Source organism: Carcharhinus amblyrhynchos, chromosome 21 (genome assembly GCF_965287045.1).
Source record: "Carcharhinus amblyrhynchos chromosome 21, sCarAmb.v2.hapA, whole genome shotgun sequence".
In the NCBI taxonomy this organism is placed as follows: Eukaryota; Metazoa; Chordata; class Chondrichthyes; order Carcharhiniformes; family Carcharhinidae; genus Carcharhinus; species Carcharhinus amblyrhynchos.
In genome coordinates this window covers 3,187,658-3,214,891 of record NC_137344.1, presented here as the reverse complement: position 1 = coordinate 3,214,891, position 27,234 = coordinate 3,187,658, and the positions used below count along the sequence as shown (strand labels likewise).

General features: G+C 44.3%; 1 protein-coding gene across 2 annotated transcripts; it reads left to right on the top strand.

Moving 5' to 3' along the window:
• Positions 1-25,778, top strand: LOC145356529 (uncharacterized). Of its 2 annotated transcripts, none has more exons than XR_013889163.1 (2): positions 1-117; positions 25,435-25,778. XR_013889163.1 is itself a non-coding variant. In XM_080209273.1 (2 exons), the coding sequence occupies exons 1-2, from the start codon at positions 24-26 to the stop codon at positions 8,791-8,793; spliced, it is 384 nt and encodes a 127-aa protein (XP_080065399.1). In that variant the 5' UTR covers positions 1-23; the 3' UTR covers positions 8,794-12,842. The 2 variants fall into 2 exon arrangements, 1 of the variants encoding a protein (XP_080065399.1); XM_080209273.1 differs by lacking the exon at positions 25,435-25,778 and adding an exon at positions 8,504-12,842.
• Positions 25,779-27,234: the final 1,456 nt, after the last annotated feature.

Genomic DNA, 27,234 nt, shown 5'->3' with positions numbered 1-27,234 from the left:
GGCGGGAGCGCAGCGGCTGAGGAATGGCGACGGGCGGTGAGCCGGAGCCCGGCCCGGAGGCGGGCGTGGAGCTCTCATTCGGGGAGCGGCAGCTGAAGCTGGACTCGGCGGCGGACGGTGAGCGATAGAAAGACAGACCACCCGCCCCCCTAAACATTCCCCCCCCCCTCAACAACCCCCCCCCCTCAACAACCCCCCCCCCCCCCCGCCTCCCCTCCTCCCCTCCTCAACAACCCCCCCCCCCGCCTGCCCCCCTCAACAACCCCCCCCCCGCCTCCCCCCCCAACAACCCCCCAACAACCCCCCCCCCGCCTCCCCCCCTCAACAACCCCCCCCCCGCCTCCCCCCCCCAACAACCCCCCCCTCAACAACCCCCCCCGCCTCCCCCCCTCAACAACCCCCCCCCCGCCTCCCCCCCCTCAACAACCCCCCCCCGCCTCCCCCCCTCAACAACCCCCCCCCGCCTCCCCCCCTCAACAACCCCCCCCGCCTCCCCCCCTCAACAACCCCCCCCCGCCTCCCCCCCTCAACAACACCCCCCTTTCCAAACCACACACCCAAATCCCTCCATCAAATACCAGCCTCCCACTACCCCCCCCATCTCCATCCCTTCCAACGCCGCCCCCCTCATCTCCATCCCTTCCAACGCCGCCCCCCTCATCTCCATCCCTTCCAACGCCGCCCCCCCCCATCTCCATCCCTTCCAACGCCGCCCCCCCATCTCCATCCCTTCCAACGCCGCCCCCCCCCCATCTCCATCCCTTCCAACGCCGCCCCCCTCATCTCCATCCCTTCCAACGCCGCCCCCCTCATCTCCATCCCTTCCAACGCCGCCCCCCTCATCTCCATCCCTTCCAACGCCGCCCCCCTCATCTCCATCCCTTCCAACGCCGCCCCCCTCATCTCCATCCCTTCCAACGCCGCCCCCCTCATCTCCATCCCTTCCAACGCCGCCCCCCTCATCTCCATCCCTTCCAACGCCGCCCCCCCCCCCCCCATAATCTCCATCCCTTCCAACGCCGCCCCCCCCCCCCCCCCATATCCATCCCTTCCAACCTCCTCCCCCCCCCCCCATCGCCCCTCTGTCCGTCCCCCCCCCCCCCCCCCAAACCGGTCGCCCCTCCATCCCCCCTCCGTCTCCAAGTCGTCCCTCTGAATCTCCCCCCCACTTTGCCCGTCTGTTTTCCCCCCCCCCATCGCCCTTCCGTCTCTGCCCTCCTCCTGTTTCCTGCTGAAACCGTATCCATTGTCACAAAGATCGAGAATCAGAAGGCACAGGTTTAAGGTGTCTTGGGGGGAAAACAAAGAAAACATGGGGAAAAACATTTTTACACTGCAAGTGTTTTGGATCTGGAATGCACTGCCAGAGAGTGTGATGGGAGCAAGTTCAATTGTGGCTTTCAAAAGGGAATCGGATAAACACCTGAAGAGAAAAGATTTCCATGGTTGTAGTGAAAGTGCTGGAATGTGAAACTAGTTGAGCTAGACAATCTTGCGGATGCTTGTACTGGCTCAGCAGACTGCATGGCCTCCCTTCTATGCTGTAACCATTCTACGATCTATAAAATTGATAAATTCAAATTATATAAAAAATAATAAACCAGTCTGGCCCAAGAACTGTTGATATTTGCTGATTTGATAAAAACTTACAATCAAATGATTACTCCTGTCTTAAATATTAACTACTGAATATTAAAACATTGTCCCTTTGAATTCCTTCTCTACACTTCTCCATCTCTCTCTCTCCTTTTCTATAAAACCTACCCTTTTGGCCAAGTTTTTGGCCCCCTGTCCTAGTATCTCCTTATGTGCTTCAGTGCCACATTTTTGATAACACATTTGTGCCTTGACATGTTTAACTGAGTCAAAGGCTCTATATGAATGCAACTTGTTGTTGTCCTCTGTCATCTTTAACTGGCTAATTTGTGTTTCTGGGACAGGCTCCTTCCGACAACGACTTTTTTCTTTCCAAGTGGCTATTGATGCTTCAGCCATCCTCCAACGCCTGGGATTTCGTTCTTAATTACCTTCATCAATAATTTAGCAGAAGAAAGAAAAGCAGAGTTATTTTAATCCATAGCAGCTAGATTTGTTGGCTCCAGGTTTGCTCCTGGCTTTGTACATTGATCTCTCTCTCTCCATGTTTAAATGTAGATGCCAGTGCCTTTCTTTCATTTATATTATTAATGTTGTGAGGGGCTGCATCCTGAAACATGCTGCATGCTTAAAGTGACAGTTGTTTCAGCAGCTTGTGCTGCTGGACAACTTTGACTCTCTCAGCTGAGTGTTATAGCAGAGGAGAGATGGTTTATTTAATTACTGGTGCAGTTATTACCTTGCACTGGGCTAGTAATCCAGAGAATGCAAGTTTGCAATCACACCATGGACTATTTGAGAACTTGAATTAACTTTTCCCCCTAAAAACTGGAATTAAAAATGCTGGTCTCAGTAAAAAAAAAACCATAAAACTGTTGAGTTGTGTTAAAATCCCACTTCGTCCTGTGGGGAACGAAACTCCTCATTCTTACCCAGTCTAGCCTACGTGTGACATCAGTCCCACATCAATGTTGTTGATTCTTAGCCATCCACTGAAGTTACCTAGCATAGCGACTCAATTATATCAAACAATTTAATGGCAGGTTTTTTATGGGGTGGGAAGCAGAATTCCAGACTGTTTCTGAGTCTTGAATAACCTCTGTCTTGAAGCAGTTATTAGCCTGGATTTTCATTGGATACCTTCTTAATTGGCCTGCAGTTGAGCTTGGTGGTCACTTAGCAGCAGTAGTGGTGGGGTCATAAAGGGAGGTGGGACTGTGAATGGCCTGGAACGTACAGCAGGGCAATTCATTGATTCATAGCAGCAGACCTGGAGGTTGCCCGCAGTCCATGAGGTAGAGGAGGGAGATCATCATCTGTGGAAAATAGGATGAGGCTACCCACACAGATCAAGGAGCCCTGAATGGACATAGCTGCAATAGACAGCAAATGGTATTTGGACCCATTGTTCGAAGAAGTGCAGTGAACAGATACACTCTGGCAAGGTGAGTGCAACCCTCCCCTCAGGATAGGACTCTGGGTATTCACTGCCTAGCAGCTGGGGAACTTCAGCATGTTATTGCTGAATGTGGAGAGGTATGTGCTGAGATCACTTTCTGACCCTGCTGAATGGCTCAAAGCCAGAGTGCTGCTTGAGGCACCACCAGCTCTGAAACATGCAGCTACTAACGAATAGAAGCGGCCGTCCATAGAGCAGTGCCTTGTGTTTTTCCCCCTCTCGCTCTCTGTCCTTGAGGAGAAATGGGCTCATAATGCCTGAGACTGGGCTCAGACTGATGAGGGTGCCTGACCCTCCCTGCCATGGCATGTTATCACTGCTAGGGATGCCATGGGCATTGCAAACCCCAAGGAGAGATTGGCAACCTTGGTGGGGCCCAGTGATGGAGGCTGCCCCTGCAATAACACAGGTATGCAGCCTGTGGAGGAGTCTTCATGGGGGTAATGAAGATGACTACCATCTGCATCTCTGCTGTTGGTAGAGTTTGAGCAGGCTGTCTCCACTTCCATTGAGAACGCAAAGGGTGCATCATGTAAAGGTGGCTGAGCAGAGAGGCTGCCATGTTGGGAAGAGTTCTGAGTGAGTCACTAGGGTGTTTCTTGCTGTATGCAATATATTTGTGCACCCTGCAAATACTGACACATGAACCACCAACTTTTATTAATGGCAAGAAGGAAAAAGTGTCATGACGTGGTGCAGGCAGACAGGAATCTGTCAATAATGGGCAGATGGTCATCGTTCATTGCCAGAAAGAGATTACATGTTTCAGGCTGCATTTTCAGTCCAAATGGCTCAGAGTTTGTTCCAGAACATGCCGTTCTTCTCGGGTTGAAAGGCATCACTTAAGCTTGAATGAGATAATCCCCACCATCAACAGTTTCCTGACGAGTCCCTTGAGCCCCTTGTTGACCCCAGCCACCTCTCTGTGCAGCCTGAGAACCTCCTGTGTTCTCTACCGTCCCACTCTGCATGCTGTTCCTTTTTCACGTCCTCCTCCTCCAATGAGCAGTGTGCTTCCAGAGTCTCATGTTCTTCACGATTCTGGAGGGTTACGTTATGGAGAGTGCAGCACTGAGTGAGATTCCTGTCGGGGGGTACTGCAGGGTGATATCCAATCAGTTCAGTCACTAGAACCTGCATCTCCTGAAGGTCAATGACTAGTTGCCCAAGTGAGCAATTGTATCGCTTCTGTGCCTCTTTTGGGTTCTCGCATAGGGTTGAAAAGCATCTCTTCAAGCAGTTTCCATTGTCCATGACAATCAATCCAAGATGTTTGTAAGGGTTGAATAAAGAGATGCAGTATCCTCCAGAAGGTGAAAGAGTTGGAGCAGTCGCTAGGAAACCAAGTGCATACAAGCAGAGAACTATTGTGATTGGAGATCAGATGAAGGTTGAGTGAATGGAAGCCCTTCCTCTTGATAGACTTCATTGGGTGCCTTCATGGCCACATGGATGCAGCTAATGATATCACATACCTGGGGAAATTCAGCAATGGAGGTGAATACCAATGTTGTCTGTCTCTATAAGGCCTCATCTGTCTGGATTTGAATTGTTTTCCAGCTCTCACAACCAGGGCTTCAGTGACCTGCATGGTGCAGTGACGTGTATTTGCAAAATGCCACCGATGTTTGGAGCTGGTCCTTCGAAGGGGAGAGGTTCAAAGCCACAGTAATAGCTCTCTGCAGCACATGGCAAGCAACGCTGCAAGTGTGAGCTCTTCAGCAACAAGGGCACAGATTGGAGAGTTGCAGTCCATTGCAACACCTGTATATGGTCATCTCAAAGTTGCTCCTACTTTGTGTGTAGATACTATGCTGAGGATATGGTCTTTGTGCCCAAAAGAGAAAATGCTACAAAATCTCATCAGGTCTGGCAGCATCTGTAAGGAGAGAAAAGAGCTGACGTTAATAAGAACATAAGAAATAGGAGCAGGAGTAGGCCATCTAGCCCTTCGAGCCTGCCCCGCCATTCAACAAAATCATGGCTGATGTGAAGTGGATCAGTTCCACTTTCCCGCTTTCTCCCCATAACCCTTAATTCCCTTGTCTGTCAAAAACCTATCTACTCATGACTTTTAAATATATTTAGCAAGGTAGCCTCCACCTGTCCTTTCTGAGCAGGAAAAATCTCTCTACCTCTACCCTATCCATCCCTTTCATTATCTCATATGTCTCTATAAGATCCCCTCTCATCCTTCTAAACTCCAACGAGTACAGACCCAGTCTATTTAGTCTCTCTTCATAGTCTAACCCCCTCATCTCCGGTATCAGCTTAGTGAACCTCCTCTGCACACCCTCCAAGGCCAAAATATCCTTGCGCAAGTGTGGCGACCAAAACTGCACACAGTACTCCAGCTGCGGCCTCACCAGTGCCCTGTACAGTTGCAGCAAGACCTCCCTGCTTTTATATTCTATCCCCCTCGCTATAAAAGCCAGCATCCCATTCGCCTTCTTGATCACCTGCAGACTGGGTTTTTGCGACTCATGCACAAGGACCCCCAGGTCCCTCTGCGCCATAGCATGCTGCAGCTTTTTGCCCTTTAAATATTAATCCCTCCCACTATTATTTCTGCCAAAGTGGATAACCTCACACTTGCTAACATTGCACTCCATCTGCCAGGTCCTCGCCCACTCGCTCAGCCTATCTAGATCCTGCTGCAGACTTTCCACACCCTCTGCACAATTTGCTTTTCCACTCATCTTTGTGTCATCAGCAAATTTCGTTACCCCACACTCAGCCCCCTCCTCCAGATCATCTATATAAATGGTAAATAGCTCAGGCCCCACCACCGATCCCTGCGGCACTCCACTAGTCACCAATCAGAATAGCACCCATTGATACCAACTCTCTGCCTCCTATTAGACAACCAATCCTCTATCCACGCTAACACCTTACCTCCAACTCCATGCCCCCTAACCTTCTGAAGCAACCTTTTGTGCGGCACCTTATCAAACACCTTTTGAAAATCGAGAAACACCACATCCACCGGTTCCCCTCTGTCTACCGCACTAGTCACATCCTCATAGAAATCCAATAAATTCGTCAAACATGACTTCCCCTTAACGAATCCATGCTGCGTCTGCTCTATCAAACCATTCTTTTCTACGTGCCTCGCTATTTCTTCTTTGATGACGGATTCAAGCATTTTTCCCACAACAGACGTTATACTAACCGGCCTATGATTCCCTGCCTTTTGCCTGCTACCTTTTTTAAACAGCAGCGTAACATTAGCTGTTTTCCAATCTTCCAGCGCTTCCCCTGAATCCAGTGAAGTTTGGTAAATAATCACTAAGGCATCTACTATCACCTCTGCCATTTCCTTCAGAACCCTGGGATGCGTTCCATCCAGTCCTGGGGACTTGTCCACCATCAGTCCCATTAGTCTATCAAGCACTACCTCTCTAGTGACAGTAATCGCATTCAGGCCCTCAACTCCTTCTATCTTTAATATCCAGCAAACTATTCGCATCCTCCTCCGTGAAGACCAAGGCAAAAAACGTATTTAAGGCCTCAGCCATTTCCTCATCTCCCACCACTAAATCCCCCCTCTCATCCTGGCAACATTCACTCTTGCCAGCCTCCTCCTCTTTATATATTTGTAAAAACTCTTACTGTCCTCTTTTATATTTAGTGCTAGTTTAGCTTCATAGTCTATCTACGTTTCGAGTCCAGATGATCCTTTGTCAAAGCTAAAAGGCACAGAAAGTGGGAGATATTTATACTGCGGGGAGAGGGAATGAAAGATGAGTCATAGCCCGAAAACAAGGGCCAATGTCCAGAACACGCATTCCAGGTTAAGCAGCATTTCACTTGTACGTCTTCCAATTTGGTGTATTGCATTCGCTTCTCCCAATGTAGTCTCCTCTATATAGGAGAGACCAAGTGTACGCTGGGTGATCGCTTTGCTGAGCACCTTCAGTCTATGCGTAATCAGGACCTGACCTTCCGGTTGCTTGCCATTTTAACACATGATCCTGCTCCCATGCCCATGTGTCTGTCTTTCGCTTGCTGCAATGTTCCAATGAAGCTCAACGCCAACTGGAGGAACAGCATCTCATCTTCCGGCTTGGCACTTTACAGCCTTCTGGCCTCAACATTGGATTCAACAACTTCAGATGATTTGCTCTGACCCATCTTAACCCCTTTGTTTTTGTTTTATTTAATTTTTAACTGTTCTGTACCTTTTATTTCTTTATTGTCTTTCTTTATTTCCCCCACTCTTTTCCCCTATTGTATTCCTTCTTTGTTTCCCCTTTCTCCCTTTTTCTCAATTTTACCTCTTCCGCCACCCATCTTCATCTTGTCACAGTTTACCCTCTGATTACAGCTTCTCTGCCATTTGGCCATTTGCACCCTTTATTCTCTCAGTGGACTACCATTAGCAGTCTTTCCCCTTGTTTATGGGCTATGACTCACCTTTCATTCCTTCACCCTAGAGTATAAATATCTCCCACTGTCTATGCCTCTGACAAAGGGTCATCTGAACTCAAACCATCAGCTCTTTTCTCTCCTTACAGATGCTGCCAGACCTGAGATTTTCCAGCATTTTCTCTTTTGGTTTCAGGTTCCAGCATCTGCAGTAATTTGCTCGTCCCTGCTATGTTTTCTTAATCAGATGAGATTTATACTCTGAGGGTAGGGTTGCTGTAATTGGACAAAGGAATTGTAAATGACCTTTGTTCTCCTATTCACACATTCTGCTACATTATCTTTATGCCACCATCAGTGCCATCTTCAGTCCATATCACCATCATTAACACTCCCTTTATTTTGTGTCCATAACATTTTTGTGCAATCTCTCCTGAGCTTCCACTTATCACTGACATTCTCAGCCTTCAATACTGTTATTCCAATGAAACACATCTCCAAAGTCTGTGGCCTGCGCCTCGGCACCTCCCTCTGCGACTGGATCCTGAACTTCCGAACTGACAGATCACTGTCAGTAAGGATAGGTAACAACAACACCTTCACAACCATCCTCAACACTGGTGCTCCACAAAGCTGTGTTTGCAGCCCCCTACTATACCCCTTGCACACCTATGACTGTGGCCAAATTCTCCTCCAATTCGATTTTCACGTTTGCTAATGACACCACTATAGTGGGTCAGATCTCAAACAATGACAAGACAGAGTACAGGAATGAGATAGAGAATTGGTGTAGCAACAATACTCTTTCCTTCAATGTCAACAAAACAAAGGAAATTGTCATCAACTTCAGGAAGTGTAAAGGAGAACGTGCCCCTGTCTACATCAACAGGGATGAAGTAAAAAGGTCGAGAGCTTCAAATCTTTTGGTGTCCAGACTACCCCATGCCAACATTATAGAGGCATTGGTGGGCTTTCTTAACTACTTTCTCAGGAGACTAAGGAAATTTGGCATGTCAGCTACGACTCCCACCAACTTTTACAGATGCATCATTGAAACCATTCTTTCTGGTTGTATTACAGGTTGGTATGGCTCCTGCTCTTCCCAAGACCATGAGGAACTACAAAAGGTCGTGAATGTAGACCAATCCATCACACAAACCAGCCTCCCATCCATTAACTCTGTCTACACTTCCTGCTGCCTCGGCAAAGCAGCCAGCACAATTAAGGACCACACGCACCCCGGACATTCTCTCTTCCACCTTCTTCCGTTGGAAAAAAGATACAAAAGTCTGAGGTCATGTCCCAATCAACTCAAGAAAGGCTTCTTCCCTGCTGCCGTCAGACTTTTGAATGCACTCACCTTACATTAAGTTGATCTTTCCCTACATCTTAGCTTTGACTGTAACACTACATTCTGCACTCTCTCTTGTTTCCTTCTCTATGAACAGTATATTTTGTCTGAATAAAGTGCCAGAAATAATACTTTTCACTATGTTAACACGTGGTAATAATAAATTAAATCAAATTCTGTTTTGCACACCTGCTGCAATTATATAATCCACTACATTTTTACCCTGCTTCAGCTCTGAAGAAGAGTCATATGGAATCCAAACATTAACTCTGTTCCTTTCTCCTCAGATGCTGCCACCATTGTTGAGTTTATCCAGAATTTGCTGTTTTCCAGCGTAACCTTCCTGCTCTTATAATCTAGAATGTGACCAACAAAGTAAAGTATCCTAATTGCATTTTTGACCACCTGGCCAATTTACCTGCATTTCTACCTTAAGGGATTTGTAGAGACACACTGCAAGGTGTCCCTGAAAAGTGTGATTGTCTGTAGACCAACAGTGATTTCACTTGGAAAGTAATTAATTAACTGTAAAGGGCTTTGAGTCATTCTGAGTATCTAAACAGTGCTATATTAATGCAAATTATTTGCCTTATTTTCTCCACTTTCAACAGTTGAAGTCCTGGAGTGGACCTTAAAATCACAACCTTCAGTTGTTTTCGAAATGAACTTTGGGAATTACGAAATCTCATTACTTTTCCTTTCCTAATTAACCACTATATTTGGATTGCTAACCCACTTTCAAATGAAGCTCAGGATGCAATGTTAAACAGAATTACACCATTGGTGGCATGGTGGCACAGTGGATAGCACTGCTGCCTCACAGCTGTAGGGACTGGGTTTGATTCCTGGCCTGAATCATCATCTGTGTGAAGTTTGCATGTTCTCCCCGTGTCGCCGTGGGTTTCCTCCAGGTGCTCCAGTTTCCTCCCACCGTCCCAAGATGTGCAGGTTAGGTGCACTGGCCATGGTAAATTGCCCCTTAGTGTCCTGGTTAGAGGGATTAGCGGGGTAAATATATGGAGTTATGGGGATAGGACATGGGTGGGATTGTGGTTGGTGTAAACTTGATAAGCCAAATGCCTCCTTTTGAACTGTAGTGATTCTGCAAAAAGCAAAATACTGCTGATGCTGGAAATCTGAAACAAAAACAGAAGATGCTGGAGGTAATCAGGCCAGGAGACATCTTGGGAGAGGGGAACAGGGTTAACACTTTGGGTTGATGACATTTCAGTGGACTGGGAAAAGCTCGAATTGTAATCGGTGTTAAACAAATGAAAGGGGAGAGGTGGCGGAAGGGAGGATAAAAGAACAAAAGGGAAGATCTCTGGTCAGGTGGAAGATGGAGATGAAATTACCTTCCGTTTGGCTTTGCACCACTCACTCTTCTATCATTGCCTATTGTTTGTCCCTCACCCTTTCACTGACTAGGTTAAACAGTCTCATTATAAACTATATTCTAGCCTGAATTTTGATGTGCATTCAAAGGTATGCAAATTGCCACCATTCCATTGCAGCTATCACAGTCTCCAAGCTTGAATCTTCTGGAGTGAAGAAGGTGAGAAATGAGGGCAGAAATGTTTGGGGTTTAGCTGTCTTGTATCTCTGAGAAGATTTCATGTGATTCATGAATGTAACATTCAAAGAGTGAGTGAGTCTCATTGCACAGTCCTCGAGGGAGAGAGAGAGACAGACAGAGAAATGTCGACACTGTCCACATAGCATTTAAATTGCTTCATACTTGGAGAGCTGTGGATTCCAAGCTCACAGTGACGAAGTAATTTGACATTTCCGTTTCGAAAACGTTTAGTATAAAAAAAAGGAATTGAGAAGTTAAAGTTGATTTATTAGTCACAAGTAAGGCTTACATTAACACTGCAATGAAGTTACTGTGAAAATTCTCTAGTCGTCGCAGTGCAGCGCCTGTTCGGGTCAATGCACCTAACCAGCGCATCTTTCAGAATGTGGGAGGAAACCGGAGCATCCGGAGGAAACCCACACAGTCGCAGGGAGAACGTGCAGATTCCACACAGACAGTGACCCAAGCTGAGAATCGAACCCGGGTCTCTGGAGCTGAGAAGCGGCGGTGCTAATCACTCTGCTGCTGTGCCACCCCACCAGCTGCAGTGTATGGCAGTGGAGGAATGATGTAGCGTGTATAATTTTAACCAGTGAACATTTTGTGCATGTCTCCCATGGAAATGAAGCAGTGGACCAATGATATGAACATAAGAACATAAGTAGTAGGAGCAGGAGTAGGCCATCTAGCCCTTCGAGCCTGCCCCGCCGTTCAATAAGATCATGGCTGATCTGAGCTAAAACCAAAATTGGAATAGAGCAGAGTGGCAGAGAAATGAAGCCTGGTCATGTGGTGCAGTCCACAATGGTTGAAAACATTCACTTACCATGATCCTCCAGCAGCACGGCTATTGTGTAAACCCACTGAAATTTTAATTAGTGGGAATTGGCAGCTCTACTGACCTGGTTTCAAATTTCAATCTATAAGCCAATCTTTTAACATCTATGTGCCCTCTGTGACAACACCAACTAATGGTCTCTTTTTACTCTCGCTGATTGCAAATCCTGGCAAATATTCATGGCTGGTTTGTTCTGATTTGGTCTGGGTAGGTGCGTGAGCAATGCTTGGCCGTTCTGACCTGCATGTCCCATCAGCAGAGAGTGGCGCCTTTATCCTGCTGAGCTGTAGAGTTGCGTGATTTCATTTGGGAAATTATTTTGGGATGGCTGTAGTTTGGATGTGTCTTTTGAGCAAAGGCCCTTTCTACTGCTTCAGAGGGACATGAAAGGTCCCATAGCACTGTTTTGAAGAAGGGCAGGGAAAATCCCCCCCACAACCCCCCTCACCCAAGACAAATGATCCCTCATCCCTCTCACTGCTATTTCTGCAAATTTGCAGTGCCCAAATTATTTGCCACACATCTGATTTACAGCAGCAACTACAGTTTGGAAATACTTAAGTGTTTGTAAAGCACTAGTCACATCGCAACGCAAGTCTTTCTATTCTCACCACTCTGGATAAAGAAGTTTCACCTGAAGTCCCAACTGGATTTATTATTGACCAGCTTGTATTCATTGTTACTGGTTTTGTTCTCACGCCTGAGCAGAAAATATCATTGAAAAGAAAAATTGTAGAGTTGTGGGGATAGAACAAAAGCATGCAACCAACTGGATAGCTCTTTATAAGAGCTGGCACAGACACGATGGGCTGAATTACCATCTTGTACGATGCAGAGTTCTTTAATGAGGCAATTGAACCTCTAGCCTGCCTGCGATTACTGCCGATCGGTAGGAAAGGGATGGTATTGATTGAGGGTGGCTCCCTTCTGATTTTCCTGTTCAGTGAAGGGAAATGCCAAACATCTGCTCAGCACCTGTCCAGACAGCATGATGGTAGCAATGAAAATATACCACACCAGGAGCTACACAGCATATTGAAACCAGCATGTTGATAAAGTATTAAGTCAATGTGCAAGGGCAGAAGGACAGCCTGGTAATAGATCTACTGCTTTTCTGGCAGATCGGAGAATAAAAACAAGCCACTTCATGCAAAACCTGCAGCTGCTATTGTGAAAGAGGTGTGCAGTGTTCCTTGCCTGTTCAGTTATAAACATTGCATGTTTCATTAACACCCTGTGCTACCATGTGATATTTAAAGAAGCCATCTGTAATTACTTTGAATAAAATCATTTTTTTTGTGCACGTCTGTTCAACTAGGACTAACTAATTTCATGGAAACAACTGGTTGACTTCTAATACACAAAAATTGCACCTTTTCACTAGACAGCTTTCTTTATAAAATTACAACCTACACCGCCTACAGCAATGCAGAGTTCAGAAGACGCCTTGGCAAGACCAGAGGGAGATGATGAAACCATAAGCAACCCTAAACTCAGTGGAATATAGCAGCAACAAGCAGTGCTGAATAATACATTAACTTGAGGCATATAATCATCTGTGACTTCAGTTCATCCAAAAAAAGTTATTTCTTGTATGCTGAATGGTGGTCTAAAATATAATTCTCACTGTATCGCTCTCCTTTAAGAAGCGTATTAAAAACAATTTATTTAACCAGGCCCTGTTCTTGTATCTCTTTTGGCTCGCGTTCAAATCCTGTTTGGTAATTGCTCCTGTGAAGAAACCTGAGACACATTATTATCTTGGAGACCTATATAAACGTGTGTTGTTATCGTTATTATTTACAGGAGCAATAAGCATTCAGTTGGATGGCTGGCAGTAGAAAACTTACATTTATAAAATGTCTTTTGTAACCTTGCAATGAGGCAAAGTGCTTTGCAATCATTTAAGTATTTCTAAAGTGTAGATACTGTTATGTCTGGTGGGATATGTCTGGTGGGAGCCAATTTGGGCACAGCAAGTTTGCAGAAATAGCAATGAGATAAATTACTAGATCCATTTGTTTTGGCTGTGGGATGAATCTTGGCCAGGACATTTCCTTGCTGTTCTTCACGTCAGTGCCCTGGGATTTTTTACACCCTTCTGGGTGAGTAGAGGCAGACAGACCCTTAGTCAAAGAATATGTCCAAAAGAAGGCTACTGCTGTTCGCCCAAGAATAACTTCCTGTAACAGAATTCTGCAGTGCAGAAGAGACCCTTCGGTTCATTGATAACAAATCCAGCTGCGTGCAGTTCCGCAGGATGAGAGGGTGTGGTTGAGATGAGTAGTACTGTTGCATTCAAGGGAAATGGTAAACACGTGAGGGAGAAAGGAACAGGTGGATATGTTGCAAGGGTTAAGATGAAGAAGGGTGGGATGTGGTTTGTTTGGAGCATAAGCAGTGTTAAGGACAAGTCTGGATGACCTGTTTCTGGACTGTGTGCACTTGGTGGACCCAGAAGCAGGGGCAAAATGTGCTTGTGGCAATAAGTGTCCCAGGAATGTGATTTTGTGTTGGTCGCTCCATTAGTGAGCAGCCAGCGTGAATTGAGTGCTGGGAAAGGCTCCGCCCTGCCTGCGAGGGTGGGAAGAGCGTGGTCACAGAGAAAAGGGAGGGAGCTTCTAATGTGCTCCCTCAACCATTACAAAGCTGTCTCAGGGAGCTGCACACCTATAAAAAGATAATGATGGTAAAACACTGCAAAGGGTATCTAGGCAGCACATTCAATCATAAACCTCAGTCCCCAGACCCCTTTTAAAATGTTATTTCGGACGTAACATTTCATCCCGCCCTGGCCTGAAGTTGCAGTGGAAACCTAAAGGCCACCTTGCCAGTTGACCCACTCGCCAACTGTAAAAGCAGACAGGCCTTGTAAAATTCAGGTCAGTTGGTCCCATAATGGACTAAACTGCCAGCTTGATTATCAGCGGGTGCATTTCTGACTCACGTGCATGCCGACCAAACTGTGCACTGATGCCAGGATGCGCAGCTGGACTCTGAGCTCTGGCACATGCCTGCCCAAGCAACGTAAAATTCTAGCCTCTGTATATCCCAGTTCCCATTGAAAGTGACAATCTACTGAAGCTGCTGTCACCACTTTTTCAGGCATTGCATTCCAAAGCATAACAGCTTCCCTCATTAAAAAATTCCCTAATCTCCCCTCTTTGTCCTTTGGATTAGGGAATATTGCACAGCATAATCCCAGGAGAAAGCGGGGGTGATGTGGAAAGAGCATTTAAAATTTCTGGGAAATATAAGAAGAAGAACTTACTTTTATAATGTAAACAAATTCTTAACCTTTTCTTTATAAAACCACTTCAAGGAGCTAATGCCTTTATGGGGTTTCAGTCTATCAGTACAGAGCAAACTATAGTTTTAATAGTTCATTGTGAACTTACTATTTTTGTATCCCATTTATATTAACGTTCCAATCTTATATCCCCAAAAATAATAGACGGAGAAGATAAATTATGAAGATTAAAAAAGCAAGTAATACAAAAACAGACAATGAGAGCTTCTTTAAATGTATGAAATGGAAGTTAGAGGGCAAAGGGAACATAGACGTCTTAGAGAATGAGATTAAAGAAATAATAATCCGGACCTAGGAAATGGCAGAGTTAAAGAAATACTTTGCACCAGTCTTCATAGGCCCTGGCAGTAGTTCTGTGGCTTCACCCTAATCCGAGCTGTTCCAGTACAGCTACGACGCTGGCAACTATCCAGCATTGTGGAAAATTGCCCAGGTACATCCTGTACTGAAAAAAACAACAAATTCAATCCAGCTGATTACTGTCCCATCAATCCAGAATCATAGGCCATAATTTTACTGGCCCACCCACCACTGGAATTGGAGTGGGCAAGGGGCTGAGCATAGGAAGGTCAGTTGACTCGGGCAGGATTTTATGGCTTTGGGATGAGTGAGGCTGTAAAATCCTACCCAAAAGGCAGAAAAGGCCTTTTGACCCATTGAGTCAATATCTACCACTAAAGCCACACTGATCTCATTTTCCTGCACTTGTCCCATATCCTTGAATTTTATGATATTTCAAGTGTTCACCCAAATATTTTTTAAAGGCTGTAAGGTTTTTGATCTTGACTATCTTCTCAGACAGTGTATTTCAGATTCTTACAACCCATGGAGTGAAAATGTTTGTTTTTCAAATCCCCTCTGAATCTCCTGCCCCTCAACCTAAAACTATGTCCTCTTATTATTGACCCCCCAAACAAGGAAAACAGATATTCACCCTGTCAATACCCCTCAGAATCTTATACACCTCAATCATGTCCCCCCTCAGTCTTCTTCGCTCTAAAGAAAACAATCTAAGCTTATCTGTCTCTCCTTACAGCTCAAATGCTCTATCCCAGGCAACGGCCTGGTGAATCTGCTCTGTACGCCCTCTATGCTATCATATCCTTCCTATAGTGAGGTGACCAGAACTGCACACAGTACTCCAGCCATGGCCTAATCAACACTCTGTACAACTCCAACATTACCTTCTTGCTCTTATACTCTATACCATTACTGATGAAAGCAAGTGTCCCATGTGCCTTCTTAACTATACTGTTCATGAGCTCCGCTAACTTCAGGGATCTGTGATTATTTACTCTAAGGTCCCTCTGTTCCTCTGAGCTTCCCAGTGTCCTACCATTCATTAAATACTCCTTCGTCTTGTTTCATCCAAAATGCATCACCTCACACTTATCAGCGTTAAATATTATCTGCCACTACTCTGCCCATCTGACCAACCCAGATGTATCTTCCTGTGATCTACAACCATCTTCTATATTAACTACCACACCAATCTTGAAGTTGTCTGCAAACTTGATTATCATTCCCCTGCATTTTCATCTATATCATTTATGCATATAACAAACAATAAGGGTCTCAGCACTGATCCTTATGATATACTGCTGGACACCAGTCTCCAGAGAATCGAATAAGCTTCTACCACTACTCTTTGAGCCAATTTCTGACCTATTTTGCTAAGTTTCCCTGAATTCCATGTGCTTTCACTTTCTCAATCAGCCTCCCATGTGGGACTTTGTCAAAAGCTTTGCTAAAATCCATATAAACTACATCAACTGAACTTCCCTCATCCACATACTTGATCACATTCTTGAAAAATTCTAACAAATTTGTAAGCCATGCTGACTATTCCTAATTAACGATGCCTTTCCACGTGGATATTAATCTTCCCCTTCAGAATTTTTTCCAATAGTTACCTTACCACTGACGTGAGACTCATAGGTCTATAATTTCCTGGTCCATCTCTACTACCCTTCTTGACAAGTGGAACCACGTTAGCCAATCTCCAGTCCTGTAGCACTTTCCCCTTGGACAGAGAGGAATTAAACATTTGTGTCAGAGCTCTTGCAATTTCTTGTCTTGCCTCCCACAGCAGCCTAGGATGCAGCTCTTCCGGGCCAGGGGATTTGTACATTTTTAAGCCTGTCAGAGCCTCCAATTCCCCCACATCTCCAGTGTCAAATTGTGCCAGTTCCTCACAGTCTCTTTTCCTGAAAACCATACGTACGTTCTCCTTTTCCTGAGTGAAGACCAAAGGTAAGTATTTATTTAACACCTGTGGCTTCACACACAGATTGCCTCCGTTGGTTTCTAATGGCCTTTACTCTTTCCTTGGTTGACCTTTTCCCTTTAATATATTTAAAAATATCTTAGAGTTCTCCCTAATCCTATTTGCATAACTTCTTTCGTACCCCCTTTTTGCTCTTCTAATTTCTTAACTTCCTTCTTGCACTTCCCATATTCCTCTATGGCCACAACTGAATTACCCCCTTTGGAATTGCTTTTCTCTTCTTCCACATTCAGCCCTGAATTGTTCCAGACATCCAGAGATCCCTGAACTTATTGCTCCTACATTTCCCCCATAGGGTATACATTGGACCTATACTCTCCCCAGCTCCTTTTTGAATGCCGCCCACTCCTGTACTGTAGACCTACCTACAAGGAGCTGTTTCCAGTCAACTTTGGCCAGATCCTGTCTTATTTGAATAAAATCTGCCTTTCCCCAATCCAAAGCTGTCTTTTGCAGGCCATTTTTCTCCTTGTCTGTAATAAATTTGAACTGTACCACATTGTGGTTGCTTAAACCCACAACATTATGACTATCCCAGTTTATGTTGGGAAAATTGAAATCCCCCCGTATGGTTACCCAGTTATTACTCTTACACATCTCTGTGAACTCTTTATCATCAATAAAGTGAAGGAAGGAGTTATCAAAAGTGCTATCAAGTGGCACTTACTCAGCAATTAACTGCTCACTGATGTTCAGTTTGCGTTCGACCACGGTCACTTAGTTTCCTGACCTCATTCCAGCCTTGGTTCAAACGTAGACAAAAGAGGTGAGAACTCTAGAGGTGAGGTGAGAGTGACTGCCTTTGACATCCAGACGGCATTTGACTGAGAGTGGCATCAAGAATCCCTGGCAAAACTGGAGTCAATGGAAATCAGGGAAATCTCTCCACTGGTTGCAGTCATACCTGGCACAAAGGAATGTGGTTGTGATGGTTGGAGATCAATCATCTCAGCCACAGAGCATCACTGCAGGAGTTCCTCAGGATGGTGACCTAGGCCCAACCCCCTTCATATCAAATAAAGACAAAATTGTGTGGATGCTGGAATCTGAAACAAAAGCAGAAAATGCTGGAAAATCTCAGTAGATTTGATGGCATCTATGTAGATAAAATAGAGCCAACATTTCGAGTCTGGAGAATCCTTCGTCAGAGCCACCCAACCACCTTCAATTGTTTCATAGTGACCTTCCTTCCAACATAAGGTCAGAAGTGGTCATGTTCACTAATGAGAGCAAAATGTTCAGCATCATTTGCAACTTCTTGTTGAAGTCCATGTCCAAATGCAGCAAGACCTGGACAGTATCTAGTTTTGGACTGGCAATCAGCAAGTAACATTCATGCCACACAAGTGCCAGACAATGACCAGACAAAAGAGGCTCTTCTCCATCTAACCCATTACCCCATGACATTTAATGACATTACCATCATTGAATCCCCCACTATCAAGATACTGGGGATTACCATTGACTGAATTGAACTTCACACATAAACACAGTGGCTACAAGAGAAGGTCAGAGGCTAGGAATACTGTGGCAAGTAACTCAGTTCCTGACTCTCCAAAGCCAGTCCACTATCTACAAGGGCACAAGTCAGGAGTGTGCTGGAATACTCCCCACTTGCCTGGATGAGTGCAGTTCCAACATTCAAGAAGCTTCACACCATCCAGGACAAAATAGCCCGCTTGATTGGCACCTTTTCCACAAACATTCACTCCCTCCACCACTGACAAACAGTGGCAACCTTGGGTAGTATAAACAAGATACACTTATCAAAGGTTCCTTAGCACCTTCCAAACCCACAACCCCACTACCACCTAGAAGGACAAGGGCAGCAGATGCCTGGAACACCACCACCTGCAAGTTTCCCACCAATTCACCATTCTGACTTGGAAATATATAGCCTTGCTTCACTGTCACTGGATCAAAATCCTGGAAATCTCTCCCTAACAGTACCATGAGTATACCTACAGTTCAGGGGCTGCAGTGGTGCAAGAAGGCAGGTCTCCACCACTTTCAGAAGGGCACGGAAGGATGGGCAACAAATAGTGGCATTGCCAGTGATGCCCCCATCCTGTAAATAAATAATAAATAATACACTAATAGCATTCCAAAAATTCTAAATAAGGGGTTGAAGGGGACGAGGAAATAAATGCAATAATTATCACAAGAGAAACTTACTGGAAAAACTAATGGGGTTAAAGGCCAATAAGTCTCTGGACCTGATGGGTTGCATTCTAGGTTAATAAATGAAGTAGCTACAGAGATAGTGGATGCATTCAAGAGTCCTTAACTTCTGGAAAAGTCCCAGTGTGTTGGAAAACAGCCAATGTAAACAGCCTTATTCAAAAAGGGAGACAAAAGAGAGGTAACTATAGGTTGGTTAGCTTAACATCTGTCATTGAGAAAATGTTGGACTAGTTTATAAAGGATGTAATAGAGCATTTAGAAATGCATTATATAATCAAGCAGCATCATCATGGCTTCAGGAAGGGGGAGTCATGGCTGATAAATTTATTAGAATTATTTGAGGTGCTAACGAGTAGGATAGACTATGGGAACTTTGATGTAATGTGCTTGGATTTCCCAAAAGCATTCAATAAAGTACTGCATAAAAGGCTACTTAATAAGATAAGAGCCCTTGGTATTGGGGGTCGTATATTAGCATGGATAGAGGATTTGTGAACTAACAAAAGTTGTGATAACGGGCATTTTCAGGACTGCAACTTGTACACTAGTGGAGTGCCACAGGGATCAGTGCTGGGACCACAATTATTTCCAATATATATTAATGTCTTGGATGAGGGAAGTGAATATATTATTGCCTAGTTTGTGGATGACACAAAAATAGAAGGGAAGACAAGTGATGAGGATGATCCGAGTAGTTTCCAGAGGCATATAGATAGGTTCGGTGAGTGGGCAAAAACTTGATGGATGGAATATAATGCAGGAAAATGTGAAGTTATGTATTTTGGTAGGAAGAATTAAGGAACTGAATATTATTTAAATGGAGAAAGACTGCAGACCACAAAAAGCGACTGGCACAAAATGGGGACCTGGACGAACATTCAGACCCTGCGTGGATCAGCTAGTGGGGGTGATCGCAGACATCTTCATCCTCTCTTTACAACAATCTGAGGTCCCTATTTGCTTCAAGATGACCATCATCCCGGTACCAAAGAAAAGTCAAGCAGCGTACCTTAATGATTATCGGCTGGTGGCTCTGACGTTCATCATTATGAAGTGCTTCAAAAGCTAATAATGACACAAATCAATTCCAGCCTCCCCGATTGCCAGGATCCACTACAGTTCACCTACCTTTGCAATAGGTCCACAGCAGACACCATCTCCCTGGACCTGCACTCAACCCTGGAACATCTTGATAACAAGGACAGTGATGTCAGCCTCCTATTTATTGACTACAGCTCAGCCTTCAACACCATTATTCCTATGAAACTCATAGAACGCTACAGCACAGAAACAGGCCTTTTGGCCCTTCTTGGCTGTGCCGAACCATTTTTTTGCCTAGTCCCACTGACCTGCACCCGGACCATATCCCTCCAAACCCCTCTCATCCATGTACCTGTCCAAGTTTTTCTTAAATGTTAAAAGTGAGCCCGCATTTACCACTTCATCTGGCAGCTCATTCCACACTCCCACTCTCTGTGTGAAGAGCACCCCCCCCATATTCCCTTTAAACTTTTCCCCCTTCACCCTTAACCCATGTCCTCTATTTTTTTTTCTCCGCTAGCCTCAGTGGAAAAAAGCCTGCTTGCGTTCACTCTATCTAAACCCATCATAATTTTATACAACTCTATCAAATCTTCCCTCATTCTTCTATGCTCCAGGGAATAAAGTCCTAACCTATTCAACCTTCCTCTGTAACTCAGTTTCTCAAGTCCCACAACATCCTTGTAAACCTTCTCTGCACTCTTTCAAACTTACAAATATCCTTCCTGTAATTAAGTGACCAAAACTGCACACAATACTCTAAATTCAGCCTCACCAATGTCTTATACAACCTACCATAACATTCCAACTCTTACACTCAATACTTTGATTTATAAAGGCCAGTGTACCAAAAGCACTCTTTACGACCTTATCTACTTTTAGGGAATTGTATATCTGTATTCCCAGATCTCTCTGTTCAACTGCACTCTTCAGTGTTCTACCATTTACCTTGTATGTTCTACCTTGGTTTGTCCTTCCAAAGTGCAATACCTCACACTTGTCTGCATTAAACTCCATCTGCCATTTTTCAGCCCATTTTTCTAGCTGGTTCAAATCCCTCTGCAAGCTTTGGAAACCTTCCTCACTGTCCACTACACCTCCAATCTTTGTATCATCAGCAAATTTGCTGATCCAATTTACCATATTATCATCCAGATCATTGATATAGATGACAAACAACAATGGACCCAACACCAATCCCTGCGGCATTTCACTAGTCACAGGCCTCCACTCAGAGAAGCAATCCTCCACAACCACTCTCTGGCTTCTTCCATTGAGCCAATGTCTGATCCAATTTACTACCTCCCCATGTATACCTAGCGACTGAACCTTCCTAACTAACCTCTTATGAGGGACCTTATCAAAGGCCTTGCTAAAATCCAGGTAGACAACATCCACCGCCTTCCCTTCATCCACTTTCCTGGTAACCTCCTCGAAAAACTCTAATAGATTGGTCAAACATGACAACCACGCACAAAGCCATGTTGACTCTCCCTGATAAGTCCCTGTCCATCCAAATATTTGTAGATCCTATCTCTTAGTATTCCTTCCAATAATTTATCTACTACTGACGTCAAACTTACCAGCCTATAATTTCTTGGATTACGTTTTGATCCTTTTTTAAACAACGGAACAACAGGACTATTACTTACGGGACGAAAAACTGCAGCAGGCGACGGTGCAGAGGGACCTTGGGGTCCTTGTGCATGAGTCGCAAAAACCCAGCTTGCAGGTGCAGCAGGTGGTCAGGAAGGCTAATGGGATGCTGGCCTTCATAGCGAGGGGGATTGAATATAAAAGTAGGGAGGTCTTGCTGCGGCTGTATAGGGCATTGGTGAGGCCGCAGCTGGAGTACTGTGTGCAGTTTTGGTCGCCGTACTTACGCAAGGATATTTTGGCCTTGGAGGGAGTGCAGAGGAGGTTTACTAGGCTGATACCGGAGTTGAGGGGGTTGAGCTATGAGGAGAGGCTGAATAAACTAGGCTTGTACTCGTTAGAGTTTAGAAGAATGAGGGGAGATCTCATTGAGACGTATAAGATGATGAATGGGATGGATAGGATAGAGGTGGAGAGGCTCTTCCCGCTCAGAAAGGACAGTAGGACTAGGGGGCACAGCCTCAAGATAAAGGGGGGGTGGTTTAGAACAGAGTTGAGGAGGAACTTCTTCACTCAAAGGGTGGTGAATCTCTGGAATTCTCTGCCCGTTGAGGTGGTGGAGGCTGCCTCGCTAAATATTTTTAAGACGCGGGTTGATGGGTTTTTGATAAGCGAGGGGATTAAGGGTTATGGGGAGACAGCGGGAATGTGGAACTGAACAGCGACAGATCAGCCATGATCTTATTGAATGGCAGGGCTGGCTCGAAGGGCTGGATGGCCTACTCCTGCTCCTATTCCTTATGATCTTATGATCTTATGAACTATCCTCCAATCATCTGGCATCTCACCCGTGGATACCGACATTTTAAATATATCTGTCAGGACCCCTGCAATTTCATTATTTTTTTTGCTTTACTGAGTTCCTTTATTTGTATTAAAAGACATCTCCAAACTCCATAGCCTGGGCCTCCTCCCTCTGCAATTGGATCCTGAACTTCCTAAATCGTAGACCATAATCAATAAGGATAGGCAACAATACCTCCTCCATGATCATCCTCAACACCGGTGCCCCACAAGCTTGTGTTCTCAGCCAGCTACTATACTCCTTATATACCTACGACTGTGTGGCCAAATTCCCCTCCAACTCAATTTTCAAGTTTGCTGATGTTACCACAGTAGTGGGTCGGATCTCAAACAATGACCAGACAGAGTATAGCAATGAGATAGAGAATCTGGTGAACTGATGCAGCTACATAATCTCTCCCTCAATGTTAGCAAAACGAAGGGGATTGTCATTGACTTCAGGAAGCGTAGTGGAGACCATGCCCCTGTCTACATCAATGGGGACAAAGTAGAAATGTTCGAGAGCTTCAGGTTTTTAGGTTCCAGATCACCAACATCCTGTACTGGTCCCCCCATGCTGACACTATAGTTAAGAAAGCCCACCAATTCCTCTACTTTTCCAGAAGACTAAGGAAATTTTGTATGTCAGCTACGACTCTCACCAACTTTACCACCATATGCACCATAGAAAGCATTCTTTCTGACTGTGTCAAGCTTGGTACAGCTCTTGCTCTGTCCAAGACTACAAGAAACTACAAACAGTTGTGAACGAAGCCCAGTCCATCACTCAAACCAGCCTCCCATTAATTGACTCTGTCTACACTTCCCGCAGATTCGGAAAGCAGACAACATAATCAAGGACCCCACGCACCTCTGACATTCTCTCTTCCACCTTCTTCCTTCTGGGAAAAGATATAAAAGTCTGAGGTCATGTACCAACTGACTCAAGAACAGCTTCTTCCTTGCTGCCATCAGACTTTTGAATGGACCTACCTCGCACTAAGTTAATCTTTCTCTACACCCTAGCTATGATTGTAACGCTACATTCTGCCCTCTCTCCTTTCCTTCTCTATGAACGGTACGCTTTGCCTGTATAATGCAGAAGAAACAATATTTTTCATTGTGCACTAATACATGTCACAATAATAAATCACATCAAAATCTGCAGCACTGAGGGATTTGGGGATCCTCATGCATAAATCATAAAGAGCAAGCATGCAGATTCAGCAGGTAATGGGGAGGCAAATGGAACTTATTTTAAAGAGTACAGAGTATAAAAATAGGGAAGTCATACTAAAAATATGCAACGCAGTAGTTAGACCACGCCTGGGATACTATGAACAGTTTTGGTCCTCTTATCTAAGGAAGATACGCTGGCATTAGAGGTAGTCAGAGAAGGTTCACTAGGTTGATCCCAGGTATGAAAGGATGTTCTTATGAGGAAGGGTTGAGTAGGTTGGGCCTGTACTTATTTAGAAGAATGCGAGTTGGCCTTATTGAGAAATATATGGTTCTCAGAGGGATTGACAGGGTAGATGTTGAAAGGTTGTTTTCCCCTGTGGGAGAGTCTAGGAACAGAGGTAAGAGGTTGCCTATCTAAGATAGAGATGAGATAGAATTGCTTCTCTCAGAGAGTGGTGAATCTGTAGAATTCTTTACCGCAGAGGGCTGTAGGGGCTGGGTCATTAAGTGTGCTCAAGACTGAGATAAGACAGGATTTTTAATCAGTAAAGGAATCAAGGGTTATCAGAAATAAGGTGGGAAAGTGGAATTGAGGATTATCATGTTAGTTCAACCATGATCTCATTGAATTGCAGAACTGACTTGATGGGCCAAATGGCCTACTTCCGCCCCTATGTTAGAGTTTCATGGTCTTATTTATCTACTGAATTTGGTGGGGCAGTCGTTAATCGATGCCCTATATTTCAGTCTTTAAGCATGGCAATGTGACTGAGGAAGCATAAAATTTGATGTATGTGTCCTTGCACTAAGGTTTTTTCTCCCAGTGTTGAGGAAAGATCTATATAGCATAGCAACACAAAAATACATACCTGATGGGCAAGCAGTCTGAGTTTTCAGCTCAAATTACCCAGTTAGTTGAATGATACCTCCAGCTCTGAGGGCAGCATGTTACCTCTGTGTCCAGAGACATTGTGTTGTCTGATTCCAGAGATATTAAGACCTTCTTAAGCAGCCATTGGATTGATTAAAGCTGACTTTCTGAATGGCCAAAGGAATGCTTCCTGCCTGGCAAAGAGAAGTTCGCTGTGGCCAATAGATACCAACGACAAGGATTTGAAATGGAGGGATAAATTTTTTTTTGCTCTTTTGCATTATAATGTTTATCATGCTGCTAACTACATTAACACAAGAACATAAGAACTAGGAGCAGGAGTAGGCCATCTGGCCGCTCGAGCCTGCTCTGATATTCAATAAGATCATGGCTGATCTTTTTGTGGACTCAGCTCCACTTACCCGTCCACTCACCATAACTCTTAATTCCTTTACTGTTCAAAAATTTATCTATCCTTGCCTTATCTCATTCTTGCACTGTCAAATGAGATTTCCCCACTCCTGCCCTGTTGGTTCATTGTTCATGTGAATTTCCAGAACAGCTGGCAATGTGGTCCATCATGCCGGTCTGTGACATTGGAATTTAAGATTGTGCAGTTGAAAGGCTGAAGATTTTGTTGAAAATTATGAGTTGAGGCATCCTCTTAAGTGGGTGTGGAGATAATTTTATGATTTATCAACGAAGGATAGAGAGTAAGGATTCAAAGGCATATGATTGTGTAATGGGTGGTTCAGAATTTGAGGAATATTTTGAATTGGGATTTGATTTTAATTGTATGCCAGTTAAAACACACCAGTACCTCAGTAACTTTTTATTTCTCAGAAGACTAAGGAAATTTGGCATGTCAGCTATGATTCCCACCAACTTTTACAGATGCATCATAGAAACCATTCTTTCTGGTTGCATTACAGCTTGGTGTGGCTCCTGCACTGCCCAAGACTGCAAGGAACTACAAAAGGTCATGAATGTAGCCCAACCCATCACGCAAACCAGCCTCCCATCCATTGATTCTGTCTACACTTCCTGCTACCTCGGCAAAGCAGCCAGCATAATTAAGAACTCCACGCACCCTGGACATTCTCTCTTCCGCCTTCTTCCGTCAGGAAAAAGATACAAAAGTCTGAGGTCATGTACTAATTGACTCAAGAACAGCTTCTTTCCTGCTGCTGTCAGACTTTTGAATGGACTTACCTTGCATTAAGTTGATCTTTCTCTACACCTTAGGTATGACTGTAACACTACATTCTACACTCTCTCATTTCCTTCTCTATGAATGTTATATTTTATATGTATAACACGCAAGAAACAATACTTTTCACTGTAGGTTAATACATGTGACAATAATAAATCGAATCAAATTTGAATTTGGAACATCATGGAATTTTATTGTACAGAACTGGAAGAAGACAGTCAGCTCACCTGCTTTAATTTCATGTTGCTTGCTACTCAAACTGTTTCCTTTTTCCCTTTTCCACCTTTCTACTTCCCTCTATCCTGGCTCTCTATCTCTGCTGCAATTATATATATGAGAAAGTGAAATGGCATTGGCACAAAGGCCCCTGATCACACAAGTGACATTCTTTTATTCGTTCATGGGACATGGGCATCGCTGGCTGGAGCAGCATTTATTGCCCATCCCTGAGGGCAATTAAGAATCAACCACATTGCCATGGGTCTGGAGTCACATATAGGCCAGACCTGGTAAAGATGGGAGATTTCCTTCCCTAAAGGACATTAGTGAACCAGATGGGTTTTTATGACAATGGACAATGGCTTCATGGTCATCATTTGACTTTTAATTTCAGATTTTTGTTGAATTCAAATTTCACCATCTGCTGTGGTGGGATTTGAATTCATGTCCTCAGAGCATTACCTGTGGTCTTTGGATTACTAGTCCAGTGATAATACCACTACACCACTGCAAATAAATAAAAATAATTTAAATATACAATTCAGTATGACCTTTGCTATTCTTCAAGAATCTATTAACATACCTTTAAAAATTTCCCTATTTGAAGAAATATCATTTTGAAGTATGAAACTAGATAAGTTATATGATATAATAATACAGCTGAAGTCTCGGTATGTTTGTATTGTCATTGCTTGCAAGGTAGATTGTGAATTGGCTTGGTTGACCTGCTGACTAGCAGGTGTTTCATATTTTTAAAGGTTTTTTTAAAGCATCAGAGTCCCTCAGAACATCAGCTTCTAACTGTTCTTGCTCGAGATTTGAGTCACTTGTGGAAGCAGCAGTACTAAACGCCAGGGATTAAAAACTGAGTCATGCTGTAGATCATCTGCAGTAGTATGTGTGCATTATGCTCCAATGAAAATGTAAAAATTTCCAGAACTGGCCTTGTCCCTTCTAGTGAAGGATTGATTTTATGTTGTCAAGGGCTCAGTGTTGTGGTGAATTTTAATTGTGTTTGGTGTTGGGGAGTATTCTACCTGCACTTTACATTCTGATAATTGCCTCAATCATGGGTTCGGTGTGCCTGGATCTTTGGAATAATGTCTAAGAGTGTTTATTAATTCATTATTAAATTTTTTGGCAATCTGCTCTCCAGAGAAAGGAGATCTAATGAAAAGTGTTTGTTGTGCACAAGTAAATCACTGCATCTGTTCTTCCTTCTGATAAAATTGTGTAATAATCTTGCTGTTGCTCCTTTTACGTAATTACTTAACCCTCTTCTACAGTTGCTCTTGCTGAT

Bases quoted from the DNA above. Each gene is read 5' to 3' on its own strand.
- LOC145356529 (XM_080209273.1), top strand. From the start codon at position 24: ATGGCGACGGGCGGTGAGCCGGAGCCCGGCCCGGAGGCGGGCGTGGAG. The intron at 118-8,503 runs GTGAGCGATAGA...GTTGTATTACAG, and splicing joins GCTGGACTCGGCGGCGGACG to GTTGGTATGGCTCCTGCTCT.